At 40.1% G+C, this 23,447-nt stretch overlaps 1 protein-coding gene across 3 annotated transcripts in view; it reads left to right on the forward strand.

Moving 5' to 3' along the window:
* The first annotated feature begins 9,286 nt into the window (after nt 1-9,286).
* Nucleotides 9,287-23,447, forward strand: part of LOC143839614 (uncharacterized) — a 77,455-nt gene continuing 63,294 nt past the window's right edge. For 2 of the 3 annotated variants that reach the window (XR_013231786.1, XR_013231785.1), the window contains exons 1-2: nt 9,287-9,459; nt 16,960-17,057. Coding sequence is in view for 1 of the 3 variants with exons in the window: in XM_077341850.1 (XP_077197965.1) it covers nt 9,386-9,459 (74 nt within the window). In the remaining 2 variants the exon portion in view is untranslated. The remainder of the gene's footprint in view (nt 9,460-16,959; nt 17,058-23,447) is intronic. The other variant, XM_077341850.1, reaches the window with a different exon arrangement.

Here is a 23,447-nt window from a genome sequence, read left to right on the forward strand (position 1 = left end):
TATGGCTGTTCTTTGGACAAAGGTTCAAGGCACACAACAAACACAGTGTCCCAGAGAGAAAGAAATGTGTGGCTTGAATTTGGTCCCTTTGCTTAATTATTGTGTGTGTGTGTTTAATAGCAAAAAACCCAAGACATTTCTTTTGCTGCTGGAATAAATCTCTGATACTAATAAACACCCCCCCAAGAAGAGTCATTTGTTTTAAAGTGAAGGAGACACAAAGGGAAGATAAAAGTCCCTCATCCCTTTCTCCTCTTGCTAACCTTGTTGAAACAGCCAACATCTATGTGAAGAGTACCAACTTTATAAGAAGGGTTTTCTAAAGAAGCTCTTGCAAGCTCTCAAACTGCACCACTTCAAACACTTAAGCATATAATTCTACGAAACAATTCAGATGCCGCATGCCTGCTTAGAATAGAAACACTCCAGGATGGCAGTGCAAACCATGGAAGGGTCCTTGGATGTTTCCCAGGAAGGTCACTGGGCTTTACTTTTAAAAACTGCAAAGATGTTTTTTCTGCACTGCAGAGGACCATAAAAGCCAGTCAATCACTTGGTTGCTTCCCCAAGGAGCAAAACGTATTAAGGCTGGTTCATTTTGGCCACCTTTGCATCTGAAAAGTGACAGAGGCAATTTAAAAACAATTTGAAGGAACATTAGGTACTCCCCTAGCTTTCACAAGTCAAGTTACTTCTGTGTGAATTCAAAATTATGGACCATTCATTTTACATAAAAGATAAAGAAAGATAAAGATAGTTTGGAAAGGTGATGGGGAACAGATTTAAAGCATCGTGGAATATTTTTTGCCTTAAGTTACTGCATACTAAGTATATATTGTAGGAAAATTCTGACTCCTGGGGATATCAAGAACTGGCTAATATTTGACTCCGTTTCCTTTCCCTGGCCTACTTATACAAAGTAGCATCACAATATCAGAAGCAAAAAATTATTTTAATACATAGATGAACTCGATCATCATTAATGGTGATGCTCAAATCTGCATGTACATGGCCTTCAGTGGCAATGTAGATAGAGCAGAATCATTTACTTTCTCCTTGATCAGGCTCACACTATTTCTTAGGCTTTTTCAGGACTAAAAAGTGGGAATAGTAGCCTAGTCAACCAGTTTCTTCCTAGGAAAGGAGTGGTGGCAATATGGATAGCAAGTAGATCCTTCTAGACTTCTCAGACATGCCTAAAGAGCCAAGCACAGCCAAACAGAGAAAGTCTTGGGGACAAGTAATCTATAGCCCTTCTTTCCTATCAGTATTAGTAAGTAAAGGTAAAGGTAAAGGTATCCCCTGTGCAAGCACCGAGTCATGTCTGACCCTTGGGGTGACGCCCTCTAGCGTTTTCTTGGCAGACTCAATACGGGGTGGTTTGCCAGTGCCTTCCCCAGTCATTACCGTTTACCCCCCAGCAAGCTGGGTACTCATTTTACCGACCTCGGAAGGATGGAAGGCTGAGTCAACCTTGAGCCGGCTGCTGGGATTGAACTCCCAGCCTTATGGGCAAAGCTGTCAGACGGCTGCCTTACCACTCTGCGCCACAAGAGGCTCATAGTATTAGTACTCCACAGCAAATTGACTGAGTAATTTCTTCTCTGGTGCATCACTGTAGTTAGCCTGAGAAGTGTACCTACTTTGTTTGTGTCCATCCCCTCCCCCCTCCAACTTTTAACATGCTGGAAAAAAGAACTCTTTTAGATGACTGGTTATTTTAAAGTATCAACTTATCTAAAAGCTAGGTTAATTCACTGGTTATTTTAAAATATCGATATTTTAAATATTCGATATTTTAAAATATTCAAAATTGAGTTAATTCACATATGATAGATAAAGTGTGCTGTAGCATCTGGACTCTGAATAGAACCAGGCTCAAATGATGGTTCATGAATCATAGGTGGTGACCTTGGGCCATTCATTCTCTCTCAAGCTAGCCTACCTTGTAAGTAACCCTACTTATGTTGCAGGTTTTCAGGGGTAGAGCCTAGCATTCTCCCAGAATTATTACCAATCACCAGACTACATAGGTCAATTCCCATGGTGGAAACATTGGCTTTGGTGGTCAGTGTTTCCTCATGACATTCTATCTTGTATTAATTAATGCTACATTGTGGGGTTTTTGTTTTGTTTTTGAGAACTTTATTGGTAAGCAACACTGAAGGAAAAAGGGGAAAATGCAAGTGCCTATGTAAGCAACAATAGTGACTGGAATAAACTAAGTGGGACTAGTAGAAGATGGACAGCCTAGTACATCTTTAATTTATACTACTAACGGTTGTAAACACAGAGGCAACATCCAAGGCGCTAAGAGCTTTCAAACACTGGTATTATCTTAAGCTAATTGACACAGGCCAAGGGGTTGATGCCAAGTTGTTTCATTCAGTTTAAATGCATATCAGTATAAAACACGTGTTTGCTTTCAGAGCTGCTGCAAAGGTCATGCCAGAAATTTAAAAACATACTGCTTCTAAAAGGAGAAAACAGTATAAATAGCATTGTTATTGATTAAGGGTATATTTTATGGGCTTTCTTTTAGAGGCGGGCCTGTTAAACAAAAGCGGAAAAGATTGTTGACAGTTTTTAGCAAGATCACTATATATAATGGCATGCATCGAACCATCCAAAGTTTTCACGTTCTGGGACTTTTCTACTTTTCCTTTGCATTGCAGCCAACTGAACCCCAACCAGATTCTGTTTTTGGGGATCAGAGGACTCTCAAGAATAAAAAGGGTGACATCAGAGGTCTGCAGTAAAGGAAGAGAATTGGCCAAAATTGCTGCTCCTGAAGATTTGAGTGTGATTAACAGTGCAAACCCTAAACAGAATTACACCCTTCTAAGCACATTGGTTTCAGTAGACTACTTGCATAAACCACCTTATCACAAAATGGAAGCTATGATAGAAAAGGTATGGGCTCTGGCTGATGGCAGTGCCCCAATCAGACAGTCAGAGCCTGAGGACCACAATTGGCATATGGGTATATTTAGGAAGAGGCAGTCCTTCATATATGTTCAAGGCCATTATAACCAGCACTAAGTTTGAACTGGAAACATACTAAATGACTTTAAAGACCACTTTTTGTCAAGATCTAAATCCTACTTTCTAACTACCAATCTGATCAGATCTGTCCAAGACTGGTCCTACTGCTATTCCCGAACACATGCAGATATACTGTACTCCTTGCCCTATTTTTCATCAGCTTCCATAAGTTTCTGCTGCCATTGAAAGAGACACACAAGACATCGAAACAAACACCCTTTTTCTGTTCTTCTTCAAAATCTTCTACAGAGGTCTTCCATAAGCCTAGAACAGATTCCTGAAGAGCAGATAGCTTCAGATGATCAAGAGAGAAAAGCAGACAACAATATAACTCTCTGTGCCATTAACCAGTCTGATCAGATCCTGTTTCAAAATTCACTCTATTGGCAGATAATTCCACTTCCATGACTTCTTCTCTAGTCAAACCATTTATTTTTAACTCACAAAGGCAGAGAATGAATTTTCATCTTCTTCCAGTTTATATGACAGCACTGCCCAGACTCTAATCATTGCAGCACTTGACCTACTTGTAGTTGAATTAGCTCATTTAAAAACAAACAGGACATTTACTTTCACCCATCCACAGCTCCTCATTAGTTGTAAGTACCTATACAATTTCAGGAGAAAAGAACAACATTTTCTGTGTGTGTGTGTATACACTGAGGAAGAAGTTGACAAGGTTCAAAATCAAATGCATTGAAGCTCAGTGCATGGTAGGTGTGAACCCCCCCCCCCCCTGAAAACTGCTGATGTAAACAAACTAAGTTTCAATTCCATAATTATTTGACTAGATGTTGCCTAGAAGCATCAATCAGGAAAACCAAAATATAATATAAAAATTCTTCATGCATATTGCACATCTTATGGCATTAGCAAAAGGAACTAATATACGGAGACATCTGATACTAAAATGTCCTCTGTAAAACATTTATAAGGAGGTTAGATGAATAATGGATATTTTAATAAAATGGCTAAATCATTGGTTAAATATAGTCAGAGACCAATAGATTGACTGGTTGGTTATGAGCCAAAGAGAAAGCCATGACATTTCTTTTTTATTTTATTTTTTTCCCTTTCCATCCTAAACAAACCCCCCTAAACTTGAATTAATTTTTCTTCTGATTGGTGCAGAAACAATTGTCTTAAATTTTGTTTCATATGATGAATAATTAAGGCTCATGTTAACATGCATCTGGTATGTTTTATCTACACTAAAAACTTACTGGAATATGCAACATATAAGTTGTTATGCTATACTTTCCCATTGTGACAATTCAGTGTCTGTAGCTTTAATCTATATTTAATCGTTGAATAAACCATGGTGGCAGTGAGGGCTAGAACTGCAATACAGAAAGAAAAAGGCACACTAACTTTTTTCTCCACGTAGTGACTCAATAATCCACATTAAATTTTAACTAGCACACAGACTCATGTAGGCCCATTCTGCTGTGCAGTGCTGTGGAGCATAAAGCTCTGCAGTTTAATGTGTGCCCATAGGGAACACATTTCAGCACTGGATCCTCTCCAGTGCCAAAATTTGTCCCTCTGGGAAACAAAGGAGCAGCGGAATAGTTCTGCCACACAGGGAGGGGGCGCTGTGCAGATGGGTTATTTTGCAGAGGGGTGGGATTGTGTGGAACGAATCCCACCTCCCTGCAAAATAAACATGAATGCCCCGGTCCTCCCTGCAGTGCTGCAAAGAACCGCAAAGCTAACCGGGCATTCTTTGCCCACCCTGGGCTACTGTAGGGCAGGGAGAAGCCAGGCTTGGGAGGGCCAGCTCTTCCCTGTCCAACCAGGCCTGCTAAGGGACAGGCCCTGTTTGCCCCCACAGTGTCTAAAGGAACATGGATTTTCCTGCATTCCTTTAGCTGGGGCAACTGGGGCCTGATCTGCAGCAGGCCCGGGAGAGGGCCTGCCCAGCAGCAGCATCGTGTGGAAGCGGGGATTTGCCCCGCTTCCATATGACCACCCTCTTGGCCTTTTCTGCCTGTGAGGAATTGGCTATAGTCACACTGCATTTTCTTGTGATAGTCACACTGCATTTTCTTGTGATAGTCACATTTTCTAATCACCTGTGACCAGTGGTTTCCCTTATTGAAAGAGGAATCTGGATTTCACTTGTTTAAAATGAACATAACTAATAAATAAAGCTAAGCAATCCAGCTAGTGTCTGCAGTGAGACAGGGGAAAAATATACATCCAGATGTTTAGATTGCAGACAACAATGGTACTATTGAACCGCCTCCAACTCTCTTCAGCTTGATCCTGTACAAAAGATCATGGGCTGCAATATTTCTCTTCTCCTGCCTTTCTAGCCCTTCTGTTCTTCCCTACTGTTTTGCTTTATTTCACCTCTTGATTTCCCATGACAGTTTCTCAACATCCTGACATTGGCTGTAATAAAAGGCTCTGTCATTGGGATACTCTTTATTATTATTAAGGTTACCAGCATTAGCCAAGTCAGAATTTGTGACCAATAATTACACTTGAGAAAATCAGCCTGCATCCCTTCTTGTAAAGATATAGAATCATAAAGTTGAAAGGGACCTCCAGGGTCATCTAGTCTGACCCCTTGCAGATTGCAGGAAATTCACAGCTACCTGCCCACCATAGTGACCCCAATTCCATTCCCAGATGCTACCCCCCACAAAAAAACTCCAGAATACCTGGCCAGCCTGACCTGGAAGAAATTCACCTCCCAAATATGCTCTAATGTGCTCTAAACTGTTTACCATAATAGCTTCAGGGAGACATGCAGACATCAGAACAACTTTTGATAGAACACTTTTCAGCTTGTGCAATCTAGCTATGAGGCAAAACCTATGACCTGTCCTATTTTTCTAGGTGCTTAGAGCTATTAGAAGAGGACTGGCCAGCTGGGCACTGTGATTTTTCAAAGCGTCTCTGAGAGAAAGGGCAAAGTTCAAAGCATTGAAATAGGATGTAGTAAGGGCATTGCAAAAGAAACCCTCTCAATTACCTCTAGTTAAACAACTTCAGGCTCTAAGGGCCAAACAGCATATGTAAATGCCAGGCATGTATGGTGGCTCTCAAAGCAACTGGATTCTGGGGGAAATGAGGTATAACTTTCTCCTGTTACCATTTCCATTACCAAAACTGCCTTAAATACCATCTGGGATGAAATGAACAATGGGGGCACTGATCCTTTTTTCATCTGTGGAGCACTCTAGAGGCCCATTTCAGGAAAACAGCACCAAAGGGAGAGTTAATTTTACTCCTTCCCCAGAATTGCAACCCCAATCCATACTGGGCTCCCCTGTGTCAACTTTTGGGGGCCAGATGACATATCTGATATCCCAGTCATGGAACTACAACAGTTTGATCTTAATGATCAAACTTGGAAAGGTGATCAGGCAAGTAGTGGTGTCCTGATTAGGCCGCTCCTTAAAAGTGCTTGGAATTCCAACTGTATTATAGGGAATGAAGCTTTCCTGGAATCACTGAAATGCCAGATGTTTGCAGCCCCCTCTGAACTCAAAGATAATGAGGAAGTAGGACCTGAATCTCAGGCACCAGTAGTGCATTCAGAGAAAATTCTGTGCTCATCACCTTACCATTACCACAAGAGCGGCCAGAGGCTCTGACTTTGGCACATAAAAGTGATGAATAACGATGACTAAACCAAAGATGGGAGACATCTGCAATTCTGCATGTTTACCTGAGATTTGGTAGCTTGGAGATTTATATGTAGAATTAATATATAGAATGCATAAGAATACCACTCATGAAATCACTGCCCACTTGGGTAATTAATGATGGTTTCTATAATTAATGAGGTTGAGAGTAAACAATAAGATCTCATTTAATTAATGAGAATTGGGTTGTGCAATGAAACCATGTACAATTATCATGACTGGGCATTTAATGAAGCTATGATTACTGAGACTAGGAAGTTAATTAATGATTGTATTAAAAAGTCTGCTTACAAAGTTATTTAAATAACTGAAATATTCTTAGAATGAAAACAAGTAGTGGCAAAGGGCACTATGTATCTCAAATAGAAAACCCATGTTCAGGTTGCCTTTATATTAAAGGTATTTGCCATGGATTTTAAAGATTTTGAATGAAGAATGCTGTTAAACACTGAAAGAAATTAATGACAGGCCAAGAGAGAAAGAAACAATAGGAAAAATACAACAACAATTTAACACACAGCAGAAAAAAGAATTGCAAGATGGCATTCGTGAGTTTAGAAATAATAGATAAAAAGATTTAACAGACGGAAAGTGGGATAAGAGTGACTGATTATTAACACTGCAATCCTAAGCAGAGTTATACCTTTCTATGTCTTGAAGGAGCTTAAAAGGGTATGATTCTGTTTACACTGAAAGATGACAAGAATCAGAGATTGGAAATAAACAAAATATCTGAATGTAAGATCCTGAAATTGAGAGACCCGAGGGAAACACTTGGGAGGTTTAGTATCAACTCTGTCTGCCACCACTCAGTAATGGGCAGTAGAAGCAAAATGGGGTAGTTGTGCTGGTGAGATCAGTGTCCCCAGTATGATGATGTAACTTCTGATGTAGCCTGGAAATGATGTTATTGCATTGATGACACTAGCATTTACTCAGTGTATTGAATGGGAAGGGGGGGGGGGAAAGTGTATTGGATGAATGCATGACTATCTCCCTCCAATGTAATGGTCATACCAGGTCATACCAGAAGTTGCAGCCTCCTCCAAGGATGCCAATATGCCCCTATAGCTTATGTCCCCATCTTCTGCTTGTAAGCCTTTTCTAGGTGTCGTTCAGTTTCCTTCATATGAACGTATGCTAATTGATACAATATACTGGATTAATTCAACTACAATTCAAAAGAAAAAATAAAGACAAATACAGTAATTTTTAAAACTGGTCCAGAGATTTGGTAATTAATACAATGTGGGTAAAACCTAGCAAAGTTGGATGAAATTAAATTCTAATTTAATAGCATCTTTCCTCATCACAGTACAAAACAGGATAACCTTAATGACTGAGAAAGCATTCAAAATAAATGGGTTATTTCACTTTCAGACAACACATTCTGCAGACAGAAGAACCAAAGTCTGTAGCTGGGCCTAAACCTGCGCATGAGATTTTATGAGGCTAGAGAGAAACTTTTTGGCCTCCAGTGCCCTTGACAAGTAGGGATGCCAAGTACCAATGGGGAATTACTGGTAGCCAGGACAGCCTTGCGGTGATGTCACTTCCAGTGTGCACCACACACTGTGTCACACCACAGTGTTTGTTGTTCTGTTCTAAATGGCTGCAAATCAAGTGTTTGTTTGTTGTCTTGTCACCAGTGATGCAAGGATGCTCTACTATAGTCTTTCTCAACTTTTTTACCATTAAGAAACCCCTGAAACATTGTCAAGGCTTCAAGAAACCCCAGAAATGGCGAGATCATGCAGAATATGATTGGGAAGCATAGTCCACCCATATATATAGTCAAAATAGAAATAAAAAATAGTATCTCCCCCCCCCCCCTTTTCGGGAAACTCTTCCATTGCCATCAAGAAACTCCAGGGTTTCACAAAACCCTGGTTGAGAAAGCCTGTTCTATTATGTGGACAAAAATGTGATATTAGAAGTAATTTTTACCATACATTTTTGGCCCAAATACCAGAGCATTACATACCATGCTGCCACAATGCCAGCCGATTTTTGCTACTAGTAAGTCTCCCTTCCAGCCAGATGCTTGGTGGAGGGAAGGGCCCCAGGATGGGAGATCCCTTGCACTGGCTGGGGCCTGGTAAACCTGCTGACAACTTAGTATTGTCTTCTCACAGGTGTAATATGGGTGCAAAACAGCAGCAGACAGAAAGCCATCAATTTCTACTTCTGGCAGGCTGACCCAGTCATGCCCCACATGACACCTATGTTTAGTTTCTAGAACACCTTGATCAAAGCCTCAGGTGCTATGAATATAACATAAATTTATTCCTCAGCATTTCTTGCACAGTATGTTAAAAATAAAAAAATGCCCTGGTTTGAATTGGAGCAATAGTATATTAAAAACATTTTCATGGTGTCTTTCCAGCATGCATGTGCATGCACACACAGACACTGACACAGACACACACAGACACACACACACACACAAAATCAATTCTGAAGTTTGTGTTGATGGTGCAATACATAAGACATATGGTCTTTATGACCTATTCCAGTCAGCATTCTCACTGCAGCATTCTATGCCAGTTGTAGTTTCTGGACACTCTTCCCCTATCTGCTGAAGTGCAAACCAGAACTGAGTGAAATCAGCATATTGGTAATAACTCAGCCCCGTTCTCTGGCTGATCTCACCCAGTGGTTTCATGTGATTGTTAAAAAGCATGGAGGAAAAGACAGGGTGGAGGTCAAGGGACCAAGCAGCAATTCTCCAGCAACGCCTTCTGAAAGCTTTCAGGTAGGACCTGCAAAATGCTGACTCACAGTCCTAGCCCTGGAAGTCAGTTCAGAAAGATACCATCATCAATTATACTGAAAGTGGTGGAGAGCTCCAGAGAATCAGAGGGGCCTTAGTCCCTCTGTTCTTGTCCTGACGTAGGCCATATACCAGGGTGATCAGTGTTGTTCCAGCCCCATAATCAGGTCTGAAAAAAAAACTGGAAGGGATTCATTTCATGAAGTTGGAAGAATCAAACACAATAATAATACAATTTGGGAAATGTTAATTTTATTAATGTATTTTGCTAAGAAAAACTTAAAGCTGATGGACCAATGAAAAAAATAATGGACCTGAGCCATGTGCATTTAATTACAAAGACTGGCAAAGAGCCAGCACAGAGAAGTCTGACCTCATGAAAAACAAATTACAAAGCGAGGCTGCCTGGCTCAAAACAGAAATTTCCCTTTCATGCAGAAAACAGGAGATGATCTCTGGAAAATGCTGATTCTCCTTCCATAAGAACATTAGTGTCCTTAGGGTTTTCTGTTCTTACTAACAACTGCTAAATAAATAAAGACTCAGGAAATGAAAAAAAAGTGACCATCTGAGAAAACTTTAGTAAATACAAATAAAGCCCAGGGAGGGCGGGTGGGTGGGGAAGTCAGAATTGTAGTTCCCATGCCAAATCTTCCAAAAGAAACAATGTGGTTTGGCTGGATATTATCAGGAATGGCTCACACCATGCACATTCAAGTGGCATGACTCATAAATCCTACACTTCCTGACCAAACTTCCTTTAGTTCCCAAGCTTTGGTCTACCTTCAACTTGAATTAGTAATGATGTCATGCATCTCTGGCATAGTCTAGGGACTGTGGTACCCAAACCACAGAACAAAGCAACAGTAAAATATGCCATTAAATTGGCTGCTTAATATATTTGGAAGGTTGACTGTGTACAAATGTTGGCGTGAGTTGACTGAATTGTTCTTCTATCATCAAATACAGTTTACTACTTTCCTTATACTGGGCACACTATGCTCCCAACTAAAAGCCCTTTATTCATGCACCCAGAAGATGCATCCTCAAGGTATGATCCAACATATCGGAAGAGTACATATGAACTACTCAGCCATCAACTGGCATATTCCCTGCCACTTAAAGATCATCTGGGTGGGAAGGAGTTGTACAACTGGTCACTTCCTGATGTAGTAAAAATTCACATGATACTAGCAGCATACATTCTTACCATAAAGGGGTATGTATACATGTGTGTAAAGAGGTACCAACTGATCCGGACTATTTCAGCCTTTTCATACATTATTTGCTCTTCTAATGTTTTAAAACATTATTTCAAGATGAATATCACTTTCTTTAGAATGAAAACTTTCTTAGATAATTTAATCTAAAACTGAACTTTAGCCGAGGGAATATTCCAAACATATATGAAACTCATCTGCAATGTCAGGGCTCTTCTCATAACAGAAGCTGATACTGAAGTGAAAAGAGCTTGTGCTAATAAGGGCATTTGAAAGCTGGAGCCACCTAATTAAAAACTTAGAGTCAAGAATCTATTATATAGCAAACATTCCCTCCTCACCTTTATATGAACATGTGGGATACATTGTACAAAGGGCATTAAAAGATGTAAGACAAGCCCAGAAGAAGAGAGAGTTTAATCAATCCACAAACCCACCGTTCCTTGAAGGATCCCAGGTTGGCCTTGCATGGATTTCCTGCCTCCGTTTTATCTTCTCATACATCCTGCAGAAAATAACTATGTGTATCTAATTAGAAAGAATGACAAAGAATCACTACAAAAAAGTCTGATCTCATATATAGGAGTACAAAGTAAAGTAAAACTCTACTTTAAAAACATATTCCACCCTGGAAGCAGTGAAAATTTGGACTAAGAAGGATTTGTAACTTGATAAACTATATCTAGGGTGTTAGCTTTGAACCAATAAAACAGGACATACAATTCAATATCTCTAAGTTGATAACCTTGAACCACATTAAAACATGATGAAATGAGTTTCAGCCTCCAAGGCCTTCCTCAGTGGGCAAATTATTGTACATATGTATAGTATAATATATAATTATTAATGCCAAGACAAGTTGATTATAAGGCATTTCAAATATTCTGTGTGGCACGCACAACCAGGGAATGCATCTTTAATAACTCATTTTGATCATGGCTATCAATATCCTCAGAATGTGCATGTATGTGTCAACCTTGAACTAATAGGCCTGTTAAAACAATGACATGCCCATGTACAATATGTGCAAGATTTCTGTCCATTATTGACACATGTATTGCAATCTAGGTTTTTAAGCATACAACTAGTCATGAACCTGGTGGGATAACTCTCACAACTAGAATAATAGAACTAAGGGACTTATAGAACTAATAGAACTTATTTAAAAGGGACAGACAAATAAAGAAAAGGAAGGTGTAACACTATATGTTAAGAATATATATACTTGTAAGGAAATACATGTGTCTGAGCATGAGAATTCAGCTGAGAGTCTTTGGGTAAAAATAAATGGAGTAGGAAATAATAGTGGTATTTTGGTGGGTATCTGTTATAGACCACCAGGCCAGGTGGAGGACTTGGATGAGATGCTTCTAGACCAGATAACAAAGTTCTCAGAGAGACAGGACCTAGTGGTCATGGGAGATTTCAATTACCCATTTACCTGTTGGCAGACCAGCTGTGCTAAAAAGGAAAAGTCCAATAAATTCTTTACTTGTCTTGCTGACAACTTCATTTCCCAGAAAGTGGAAGGGGCAATCAGGGGCTTTTTTAGACTTGATTCTCACCTGAGCCTCCGGGGAGGGCAGTATATAAATATAATAAATAAATAAATAAGGTATAACTGGTTGATGAGGTAAAAGTTGTGAGTGCACTTGGTAGTAGTGACCATGTGATTTTGGACTTTATGATCCTGGGGAAGAGAAAGCTGAATGTAGTCATACATACAGGCTGGACTTCAGGACAGCAAATTTTAACAAATGTAAAGCTATGTCGGGTGGAATTCTGTGTTCAGAAAAACTTAGGGAGATGGAAGTCCAAGAATGTTGGGAGTTTCTCAGAAGTGAAATACAGAAAGCACAGTTGCAGAGAATTCCCTTGAGAAGGAAAACTGGGAGGAATCTAAAGAAACCGCGATAGCTCCATACACAGCTTTCAAAAGAATTGAGTAATAAAAAGACTCATTTGGGAAATGGAAGGAGGACCTTATAGCCAAGGAGGAATATAAACAAATAACCAATGCTTGTTGGGAAAGTGTTAGAAAAGTTAAAGCATAGTATGAGCTTAGGCTAGCGAGAAATGCTAAAAACAACAAATAGGGTTCTTTATATTCAAAGTAAGAAGAGGAATATGGTAGGACCATTACCAAGGGACCAAGCCCTATGAAGGTAGGTTGAGGGACTTGGGAATATTCAACCTGGAGAAAAGGAGGTTGAGAGGGGACATGATAGCCCTCTTTAAGTATTTGAAAGGTTGTCACTTGGAGGAGGGCAGGATGCTGTTCCCATTGGCTGCAGAGGAAAGGACACGCAGTAATGGGTTTAAACTACAAGTACAACAATATAGGCTAGATATCAGGAAAAAAATTTCACAGTCAGAGTAGTTCAGCAGTGGAATAGGCTGCCTAAGGAGATGGTGAGCTCCCCCTCACTGGCAGTCTTCAAGTAAAGGTTGGATACGCACTTTTCTTGGATGCTTTAGGATGCTTAGGGATAATCCTGCATTGAGCAGGGGGTTGGACTAGATGGCCTGTATGGCCCCTTCCAACTCTATGATTCTATGATTCTATCTATGATTACAGGGACAAGAAAGTGACATTGTATCAGGTGATGATGAGAGAGCCAAACTGCTCAATTTCTACTTCTCAGTCCTCTTTTGTAAGGGGAATTGTGTTCAACATGGCAAAATCATTTCACGGGATGAGGGATGAGAGCTGTGGCCTAGGATCACTGTAGGGGTAGTCCATAAACATTTAGTTTCTTTAAATGAAATCAAATCCTCTGAACTAGATGAATTGTATCCAAGGATACTAAAAGAACTTGCAGATATAATTTCTGAGCATCTGTCCATTATTCTTGAAGAACAGGTGAAGTACCAGAAGATTGGAGGCAGGCAAATGTCCATGTCTTCAAGAAGGGAGAAAAGGAGGATCCCGGTAACTACTGACCCATCAGCGTGATGTCTATAGCTGCCAAAATTGCAGAATAATTCATCAAGCAGTTGGTCCTTGAGCAGCTAGAGCGCATGGCTGTAATTACTAAGAGTCAGCATAGCTTTCTCAAGAACAGGTCATGTCAGACTAACCTTATATCTTACTTTGAGAAAGTTACTACCTTGCTAGATCATGGGAATGCTGTGGACATTGTTTACCTTGATTTCAGTAAGGCTTTTGATAAGGTTCCGCATGATACTCTTATTGACAAGTTGGTAAAATGTGGTATGGATCCTATTACTGTTAGGTGAATAGAGAACTGGTGGACAGATCACACCCAAAGGCTGCTTGTAAATTGTTCATTATCTTCTTGGAGAGGAGTGATGAGTGGAGTGCCTCAGTGATCTGTCCTGAGCCCTGTGTTGTTCAACACATTCATCAATGATTTGGATAAAGGAATAGAGGGGGTACTTACTAAATTTCCAGATGATACTAAACTGGGAGGGGTAGCCAACACACCAAGAGACAGAATCAGAATACAGGATGATCTTGACAGGCTGGAAAACTGGGCTAAAATAAATTTCAATAGTGATAAATGTAAAGTTCTTCTATCAGGCAGGAAAAATCAAATGCATCACAAAGGGACGGGCGAGACCTGTCTTGGCAGTAGTATGTGTGAAAAGGTTCTGGGGGTCTTAGTAGACCATACACTGAACATGAGTCAGAATGGATTGAAAGTAATTCAAAACAATTTTCAGCTAAACATTCAAAAAATGTTCTTGACAGTTAGAGCGGTTCCTCAGTGGAACAAGTTGTGAGTGTCCTGCATAGTGCAAGGGGTTGGACTAGATGAACCTGGAGGTTCCTTCCAACTCTATGATTCTATGATACCATGAGAACCTAGCTGAAGAAACATTTGCCCATGCACTTCAAGTTGACATAAAATAAACTGCCATAGTAACCTGTATAGTTTTGGTGGTGTAAGGATTAAAAATTTGCCCGATAGAAGTGTGGACTTCGGAAGTTTTTATTGAGTTTATGTGGCACTGTAACAGAAATTCATATGTAGATCCTGCTTCTGGAGCCAAAGAAAAAGCTTTCAATAACTATACTGTACTATAGATCCTCAGAGACAACTGGCTCTTTTCTTTTCACCTGTCAGTGAAATTCTTTATTATTGCTCTACGATTTGTTCCCCCTTAGGGACATATGTCACAATTCTTTTTCTTAATAAGTCAAGAGCCTATATTTATTGTGACCAAGTTAAAAATAAAATTCCAAGGCAAGCAGAATTATTCTGTAGAAAGAAAACCCTATGATTTAAATCTTGACTAAACCCATAATTCCTGCACCCAAGTCTTCAACCTGATTTGCTTTAAATCATGTGAGATTTACCATCGATTTCAAGTGGGTTGTGGACTACTACTCTTTAATGTAATTGTGTTTTTTTTTTTGGCATTGAGTTTCAGTGTACTGAATGTCTCAGCTCAAAATCAGACAATGCTCAAAATCGTCCGTTCCTCTGCCGGCAAGCCACTGTACCTCATCCTCAGTGCTCTCTCCCACCTGTAACTGAGGAGGAGAATAATAAAATCAGAGTCCAGTAGCACCTTTAAGACCAAGAAAGATTTATTCAGGGCGTGAGCCTTCGAGTGCTTGCACTCGAAAGCTCACGTCCTGAATAAATCTTTCTTGGACTCTGATTTTATTGTGCTACTTCAGACCAACACTGCTACCCATTTGAATCTATCCTTGAGGATGAGAATGATACTGATGTACCTTATAGGCTCATCATAGGGATTAGAAGAAGAAGAAGAAGAAGAAGAAGAAGAAGAAGAAGAAGAAGAAGAAGAAGAATTGGTTCCTACATGCCGCTTTTCTCTACCCGAAGGAGTCTCAAAGCAGTTTACAGTCGCCTTCCCTTTCCTCTCCCAACAACAGGCACCCTGTGAAGTGGGTGAGGCTGAGAGAGCCCTGATATTACTGCTTGGTCAGAACAGCTTTATCAGTGCTGTGGGGAGCTCAAGGTCACCCAGCTGGCTGTATGTGGAGGAGTGCAGAATTGAACCCAGCATGCCAACTTAGAAGTCTGCACTCCTAATCACTACACTGAACTGGCTCTCTTACTGAAATAATGTACTACTTCTGGAACTTAACGTACTTTATCATCATGTTAAATAAATGCTATTATTAGTGTTATCAGTTATGTTTTCTAGGTGGTTGCTGAAACAAGTGTGATGTGTTTTCAGCTGAATCTGTGCTCACCACACATGGGGATTATCTTTAATACATACACAAACACACCCAGTTATGGTAGTCTCCAGCCTACACTCCTGAAATTTTAGCAGCTTTGCTCACCAGAGACAAATATGAGATACCAACACTGTGTGGTGCTTGTTTTCAAAATACTAAAATGAGAGTTCTGTGTGTTGGTGTGGGGCTTTGTAGGAAATAAATGGCTCGTGGGATGTGAGTCTTGTGTTCATTTCTTGTGCCAATTGTGTGCTGTAAATTGTTCCTGGCTGCTTTTCTTTTTAACTGCTTTCCCCTTAGCTGGGCTTTGTGCCTGGAGAAAGTCAGCTGTGAGGAAAATAAACTGGGGGCATTGTCATGAGAGAAAGAACAAACATAGTAGTTATTAAGCACCCACCTTCCATACACTGATTCTCCCCTACAAATTCCTCCATATTTACCGGCATTCCCACAAACCGGCAGATGTATGGATGAGAAATACATACTTGGCAATACAGAGTAATTCTACATGGTGTATGTGCCAATCTGGTGGGAAGGAATACAAAGCAAATGATACAATAGCTAATAAACACTACTCACTCCATCTCTGAATTTTTCAGTTTCTGATTACGGCATCTATAATTTCTCATTCTGTAATTTAGCAGCCTCTGTTCTGGCAAGCATAGATACTCTGGCAAGTCCATGTAAGACAAAAGCCTCTCTGGCTACCACTGAAATTAAAGTAGAGGATCTATATCTTAGAATTGTCAGATGGCATATTGGCAAAAGTAACGACAAAATGGTCAAAACTGAAATCCAAAAAGTGAAATCCACATTGAATGGCAAGCTAGACGACACCAAATCCAGAATTCAGAATCAGCCGAAGTCTACATCCTGGGGTTTCTTAAGAGAATGTTCATGTGGGAGGAAGCCAGAAAGTTGGACTATCATGTGATTTCAATACAATCATGTGATTGTATCAATATAAAGCTACATGTCATGGGACTTAAATTGAAACAGAGCTCATCAGCTTCTAAATGTACATATGTCATATCAGTATAAGATCTAATCTAGGATATCTTTTCCTGACTTTCTGGGCAGGCACAAAATCTGACCAAGGAGTGTACCTTGTAAAAGAAAGACTTCTCCATCACAAGAACATACATGGCAGCTTGACAAGAGTCTATGACATCTTCAAGGTAGATTAAGATCAGCATCTTGGAGATGCTTTCCCCATATTTTAAAATGAAACTTGGGTCAATAGATCATGTAGAAGCACAGTATGCGTGGAATATTGCTTGAGCATCTATTGTAGCTTGAACTGCTTCTCGCTATTTATCACGCAAGTGCCTTAATGCGGTACAACTTTTCTCCGCTTGTGGCGTGCCACTATGGAGAGCACTACAGACTGTGTTGATGAAAAGCTGGTAGTGTCTTGCAGGAATATAGGTTAACGTGTAAAGTGAAATGTTCAGTGCTACAATTTTGTACTGCATTTAGCTTATGCTTTAAAAGACTATTTCAGATGTTCAAGCAATCCACCTAAAATGATGGGTTTTTTTCATCTTTTTTGTTAAAATGATTTGTTAAAACACATGCCAGTTCACAAACATTTAGGGAAGTTAATTTTAATGTCAATTAATGTAAATGTTAAAGATATTTATACAGAGCTAATGTATATTATGTGACACCCATAAAGCTATAGAAGTGTTGTAAGTGCTGTAAATGAGATACATCGAAACATTATAAAACAATTATAGAAGATACAAGAGGAAAATGAAAGAATATAAATATTAAAGAATTAATGACACCTTAATGAACACAGCTAAAGCTGGATCTTTATTAGCAATTTAAAATATCCTATTATTAGAAATTTTTACTCATCAGAGGTTGTTGGATAAAGAGTAGAACGAGCTATGGGAAAGAAAGAATTGCAAAACTGTAAAGGCGATATAAGACATATTGAAGCAAAGAGGTCAAGATACCAGAAGCATGTCTATAAGCAGAAGAAAAGGTTTTGAACGGGGCTTGGGGGAGGGGGTTCAATGCCAGCAGTGGGACAGTCAGTGGAACTGGGACAATCTGAAGGATCACATACATGGAATCATAGAGTTTAAGTCAAAGTGCTTTGAAGGGTCTAACTCTGGTTTGGATGGTACCAACAAACTATGTCTCCATTGAAAAATAATCAACAACAAATATCCACTGAACTGCTATGAAAATTCTGCAGCTTATGATTCAAATATTCTTAGTATTACATGCCAGATCCTAAACTTCTAAGGTTTAGTATTTTTATGAAGACCTTTTCCATGTGCTCAACTTACTGATTTTCTTGGCAGCCAAATCAAAAGCATGGGGATTGGTTTGGGAATTATTGTTCCACATGTCTGCCCTCCCCCATGCATTTTCATGGTTGTGAAGTCAGTTTATTTCCCCCTTGCATATTCCTTAAATAATGGAGTTTCAAGGGAGGGTGCGGCCATGATATTTCACTGGCATCACAGCACTCTCCCCCTATTTCTTTTAAAATGGCCCTAAAATATTGAAAGAAAACCGACAGAAACATTATGTACAAGGAGAAAGCCGGACTTCCTGGGGTGCGGTCTTCCTGGGGTGCGGTGGGGAAATTGGGCTAAAAAGGTTTAGAGACGATCAGAAAAAAAACTGAGGAATTGCAAAAAAACCCCCAAAAAACAAAAAACCTGAACCAAAAACTAAATGCACAAAAATGTGTGAGAAACTGGTAGATAAATCAAAGACAGAACCAACTGAAAAAATAACCCTATGCAGAAATTCCTAGTTTCTGAAAGAACATGAAGAATAATTCATAGAAGGACCTTCACACTAAGTGTACAATGAAGAATATAAGGATAGGTAGCTAGTCTAACTATTCCCAAAACATCATTTGTGATTTACTACTACAGAACATAGGCTCTTTCCGCACTCACAGTTTGATTTGATCTGTGCCATTATTTAAAATCCAATTTTATCTTGGGAATCAGAGATTATATGTTTTAAACCCCAATGAGAGAAAGTGGATAGTGTCACAGCACTGATTTTTTTATGTGTGCCATGTGGCTGGACTTTCCTTATTGGACAATTTCATACTGGGTATGTTTTTGGAAACTGTAGGGAGAGATTCTTCAAGCTGCATTGATTATTGGGTAGCCATATTTTCAGAACATTTAGAGTACTACCCCCCTCTCATTATTGCTAGACATTTAAAGTTTTCTTTTTTATATACAAGCTTAGGTTAAATCTATTGACTATTCACTTCATCATTAATTTTCAATAAAAAATTTATTCTGAATTTTAAAATAGAACACAGATAAGAACAAAGAAAAATATAAATAAAAGATGGGGGGGGGGAAGAAGTAAAGAGGTCTCTAATTTTATCCATGATTATTATAAATCAAGCTGTTATCTATTACACTCTTTTTTCTATATATTCATATTTTCCTGCATATTCTGTATATTCATATTTTTGTTTGACTCACACAGAAAGTCAACCATTCTTCAATTGTCGGTAGTAACTAGCTTTTCCATTTTTTAGCAAATAACAGTGTTGCTTCTGCAATCATATAAAGAAACAAAGTTCTATATTTTTGTTAAAAATCTTTCTCCATTAATACCAAAAGGAATGTCTCTGGATCCATCTTCACCAAGCGCAGCTACTAGCACCCCACCTGTCCTTGGAACATCTGGCCACTATGGTCGATGCAATGGTCACTTCCAGGCTAGACTTCTGCAACTCACGATATATAAATGTAATTATAAATAAATAAATTTGTATATCGGTCTTTAATATCTTCTGGATTAAAGCATGTATTTGTATCCAAATATTTTTGTTTTCTTACAAGTCCACCAAAGAAGAAAAAATGTCACTTCATGTTGTTCACATGTCCAACAAATGTTAGACATATTGTTGTACATTTGTTTACAACCTTTTGGGTTATTTTATAAACACATCATTTTATAAAAGTTCTCCTTAAGATCAGAGCTGAAATTTAAGACCTTCAATCCACATATTTTCCTTTTGTATATCATGTCCAAATTTTTTTGCCCATTTTACCATACAGTCTTTCTCATATTCTTTGTCTCTAATTTCAACAAAATGTTATACATCTTGGCACTAACATGCTCATCATTTGTGCATAATTGTATTTCAAGACAGCATTCACTTGCTGAAAACCATGTGCTTTTTAATCTACTGTTACTGCTGCTGCTGTTTTGGTGGTCAGACTGCTTGTCTGTGGGTTGGGGAGGCACTGCTGAGCCTGGCCCTTGCAGAGAGGTGGTGATCACTCTTTTCCCCTACCCTCTCACCGTAATAGGGCTAATCCTGCGTTGAGCAGGGGGTTGGACTAGATGGCCTGTATGGCCCCTTCCAACTCTATGATTCTATGATTCTATGAATATGATAGCAGGGGAGATGGGCTCAGCAAGCAGCCTGCACTGCAGCTGTGGGGGGGGGGGGAAGAGGGCAGGAAGCCGAGTCCAGGGAAAGGAAGCTGGAGCTTTCTGTAGATAATGATTATTGTTGTTTTTACAGAAAGGCCTGCTGAGTGAGCGAGTTGTCTCTCCAACCCTGTCCCATGCCAGTTGCAAAGAGGTTCCCTCTTCCTGGGGCTTTAGACAAATGCTGCAGTTAAAGCCTTGGATCATTCTCTTTTTGATTGGAAGAGGATCTGGTTCTGGATGCTGTACAGGAGCTTTTTGGCAGGGGCTTCCCTTTTCCTTGCTTTGGGAATCTGTGGTGGGATAAGCTTTTTCAGAGGGGCTAGGAGGGTTGCTGTAATAATTGCAGTGTTCACAGCTCTCCTTTATTCCTTAGCTTGGGGGAGTGGGGTATTGTGTTGCCTACCTGAGGTGAGTTAAAGCCGGAAGACATTAATTACCAGCATTCAAACAAAAACGTTTAAAAATAGAATCATAGAGTTGGAAGGGACCTCCTGGGTCATCTAGTCCAACCCCTTGAACTCACAACGACCGTTTATGCATTGAGAACTTCACTGCCCCAGCTCTCATGCAGAAGCACAGATCAGGGGTGAATGAGGAACACCAGGCCAAATGCTCCCCCGTGTGGGTGCAGGAAGAGGTGGGGCAACCTGCCATGACTAAAACTCCATCCTGCAGCCCAGCATGAAACCTCCAGTGCATAAATGGTCAACAGGACACTCACAAAAGGCAGAAGTATGGAGAAGGAAGTGTGAGAAAGAAAGACATACAGTGAAACATTTTAGAAATGGGTTCCCCTGTGGTCTGGTGAGAGGTTGAAGGCTCTCAGTGCCAGGTCAGCTGCATCTTCCTCCCTGGCTTCCCGCTGCATTATTACTGGGTGGTACATTAACGCTAAAGTGAATGGCCAATACACTTAACCCAAGCTTCTGTTTAACTTTAAAAGCCTAGCAGTACTGAAGGGGGGAGAAATACTAAATGTGCAGCAAAGATGGCTACCGCATAATAAATGCAACTTAAAGAATCTCTCTGAATAATTTCAAAAAACATACCCTGTGTGAAACTGACCAATAACGAGAGATTTACCATGCTGCACAATGTGGATGGTGGAGGAGTGGCCTCCAAGGGGCAGAAGGGGGAAAATCCAGTGGAATCATCATCCTTTTGAATTACTTTCACCTTGGAACGAAGCAATGGGAAAAACCCCAACAAAACCACACTAAAAAAACCCAGAAAAACAGTTGCATCAGTAGTTGTATAAAATTGTGTTCATATCAGACAGCAGTCCACTTCAGGGTTTGGCTGATTCTGTAAGAAGCAATACAGCTTTTAATCTACGAAAATATCTGGAGCCCAGTACCTATTAAATACTAACCACCTGAGCCGAATAAACCCTTCAATACCACATGCTCCATTCTAGAAGCCAAGACTTTCACATAGTTCTAATGTCTGACTATGTACTTCACATAAAATAAATTTTAATCCATATTCCTTCTGTATTTAAATGCATAGATACACAGTGAATTTATCTCATTTTTTGCTGAACTACATCTCTTGAAAGTATTGAGCATTTTAGAGTTTCCATATGGTACTCAAATCTTTCTCCTTTTTTTGTATATTACATTTCATAGCTCTCTAGGGCTGGAGAATTTATGTAAACATTTGATGCCATTAAGTCTTCCTAGGATTAAATAAACCATTTTTATTTAATCATTAAGGCTTCAGGGCAATAACTTACCCTAGGGAGAACTTGGTAATATAATATTCCAGAGCCTTGCAGGATTGGGGGGAGGAAAGAACCCACACAAAACAAGGACAACAAAAATCTTACTCTTCGGAGACATTTCACCCACAAGCAATGTATAAATATGCTCTGTGAAACTGACAATATTAGAAATTAAAGGTAGTTCACAACCTCTGTTCTACTCAAAGGTCCAGGGTTCTCTAAACACCAAATTGTATTCCATCAGCAGTTTGAGAAGCTCTATATGCCATGTTTACTTTTTAAAACAATTTTAAAAACCCTGAAATGTGGGAAGTGAGTATATGGCCCATTACACACGGCCGCCGAAACAGCGATTTCGGGTCACATGGAAAACGCGGAGGGGGAAGATGCGAAGCACACCGGTTATGCACGGGATGGAGCGCGACGGCGGCAAAACCCAGAGTAACCGATTATGCACGCGGCGATCCCGGCGCCATTTCTGGTTGCTCCCCGGTCACCCGGAAACTGCGCTTTCTTCCGCGTTTCGCTAACGCGGCGTTTTCAGCGGCATGCACCAAAGCTGCAGCCGGTTGCAGCTGGCTCTGTGCATTATCGGTGATTTTAGTCACCGCCATTCCACCCCGAATATGCGTTATTCCCCCCGTGCATAATAGGTCTATGGGTGATTCAGACCTATCGTTCCCAAGTTAACTCCAGCTGAATATCTACTGGAAACCAATAACTCCAGTTGCATAGAATACTTTTATCGCCTCTGAATGGTTAGCAACTATGTAGTTTATTCCTAGAAAAGTCCTAATGGGTTCATCTAGTTTATTTATGATTGCCTGCTCTGGGTTGGGAAATATCTGGAGACTTTGGGGTGTGGGGTCATGGGTTGGGAGGATTTGGGGTGCGGGACGACATCAGTATTCTATAATGCTATGGAGTTCACTGTCCAAATAAACCATTTTCTCCAGTGGAATTAATCTCTTTAGTCTGGAGAAGACCTGTCATTCTGAGTGTTCCCTGAGTCCCACCTGGTGACTGGCATCCCTAAGTTTATTCCTAGAAAACTCCTAGAAGTTCATCTGCATAAAGAAATTACCATAACTTCTTCCAGTGAGATGTTTCTTCCTGTCCAGGTACAGAGTCTGTACTTACTTTGTTTATTCCATTGTCAATCCTGTTGAATTCAGATTGCTTTGAACTCGGGTCTTCCTCTCCCCCCTCCTCCCCATTGAAACAGGAAAGTCTTCTGCACGTGGTTAGGGAGGCTCAGAAGATGGGGGGCAGCCAAGCCTCTTTCTTTCTTTTCTTGAAGGGGGGGGGAGAGGAGCCAGGCAGGGAGCCTCTTTCTTTTCTTGGAGGGGAGGGGGAGAGGATCAAAAAAGGCAGAGGAAGGAGGAAAAATCCAGGACCGACAGAA

The sequence above is a fragment of the Paroedura picta genome, chromosome 6 (genome assembly GCF_049243985.1).
Source record: "Paroedura picta isolate Pp20150507F chromosome 6, Ppicta_v3.0, whole genome shotgun sequence".
Lineage (NCBI taxonomy): Eukaryota > Metazoa > Chordata > Lepidosauria > Squamata > Gekkonidae > Paroedura > Paroedura picta.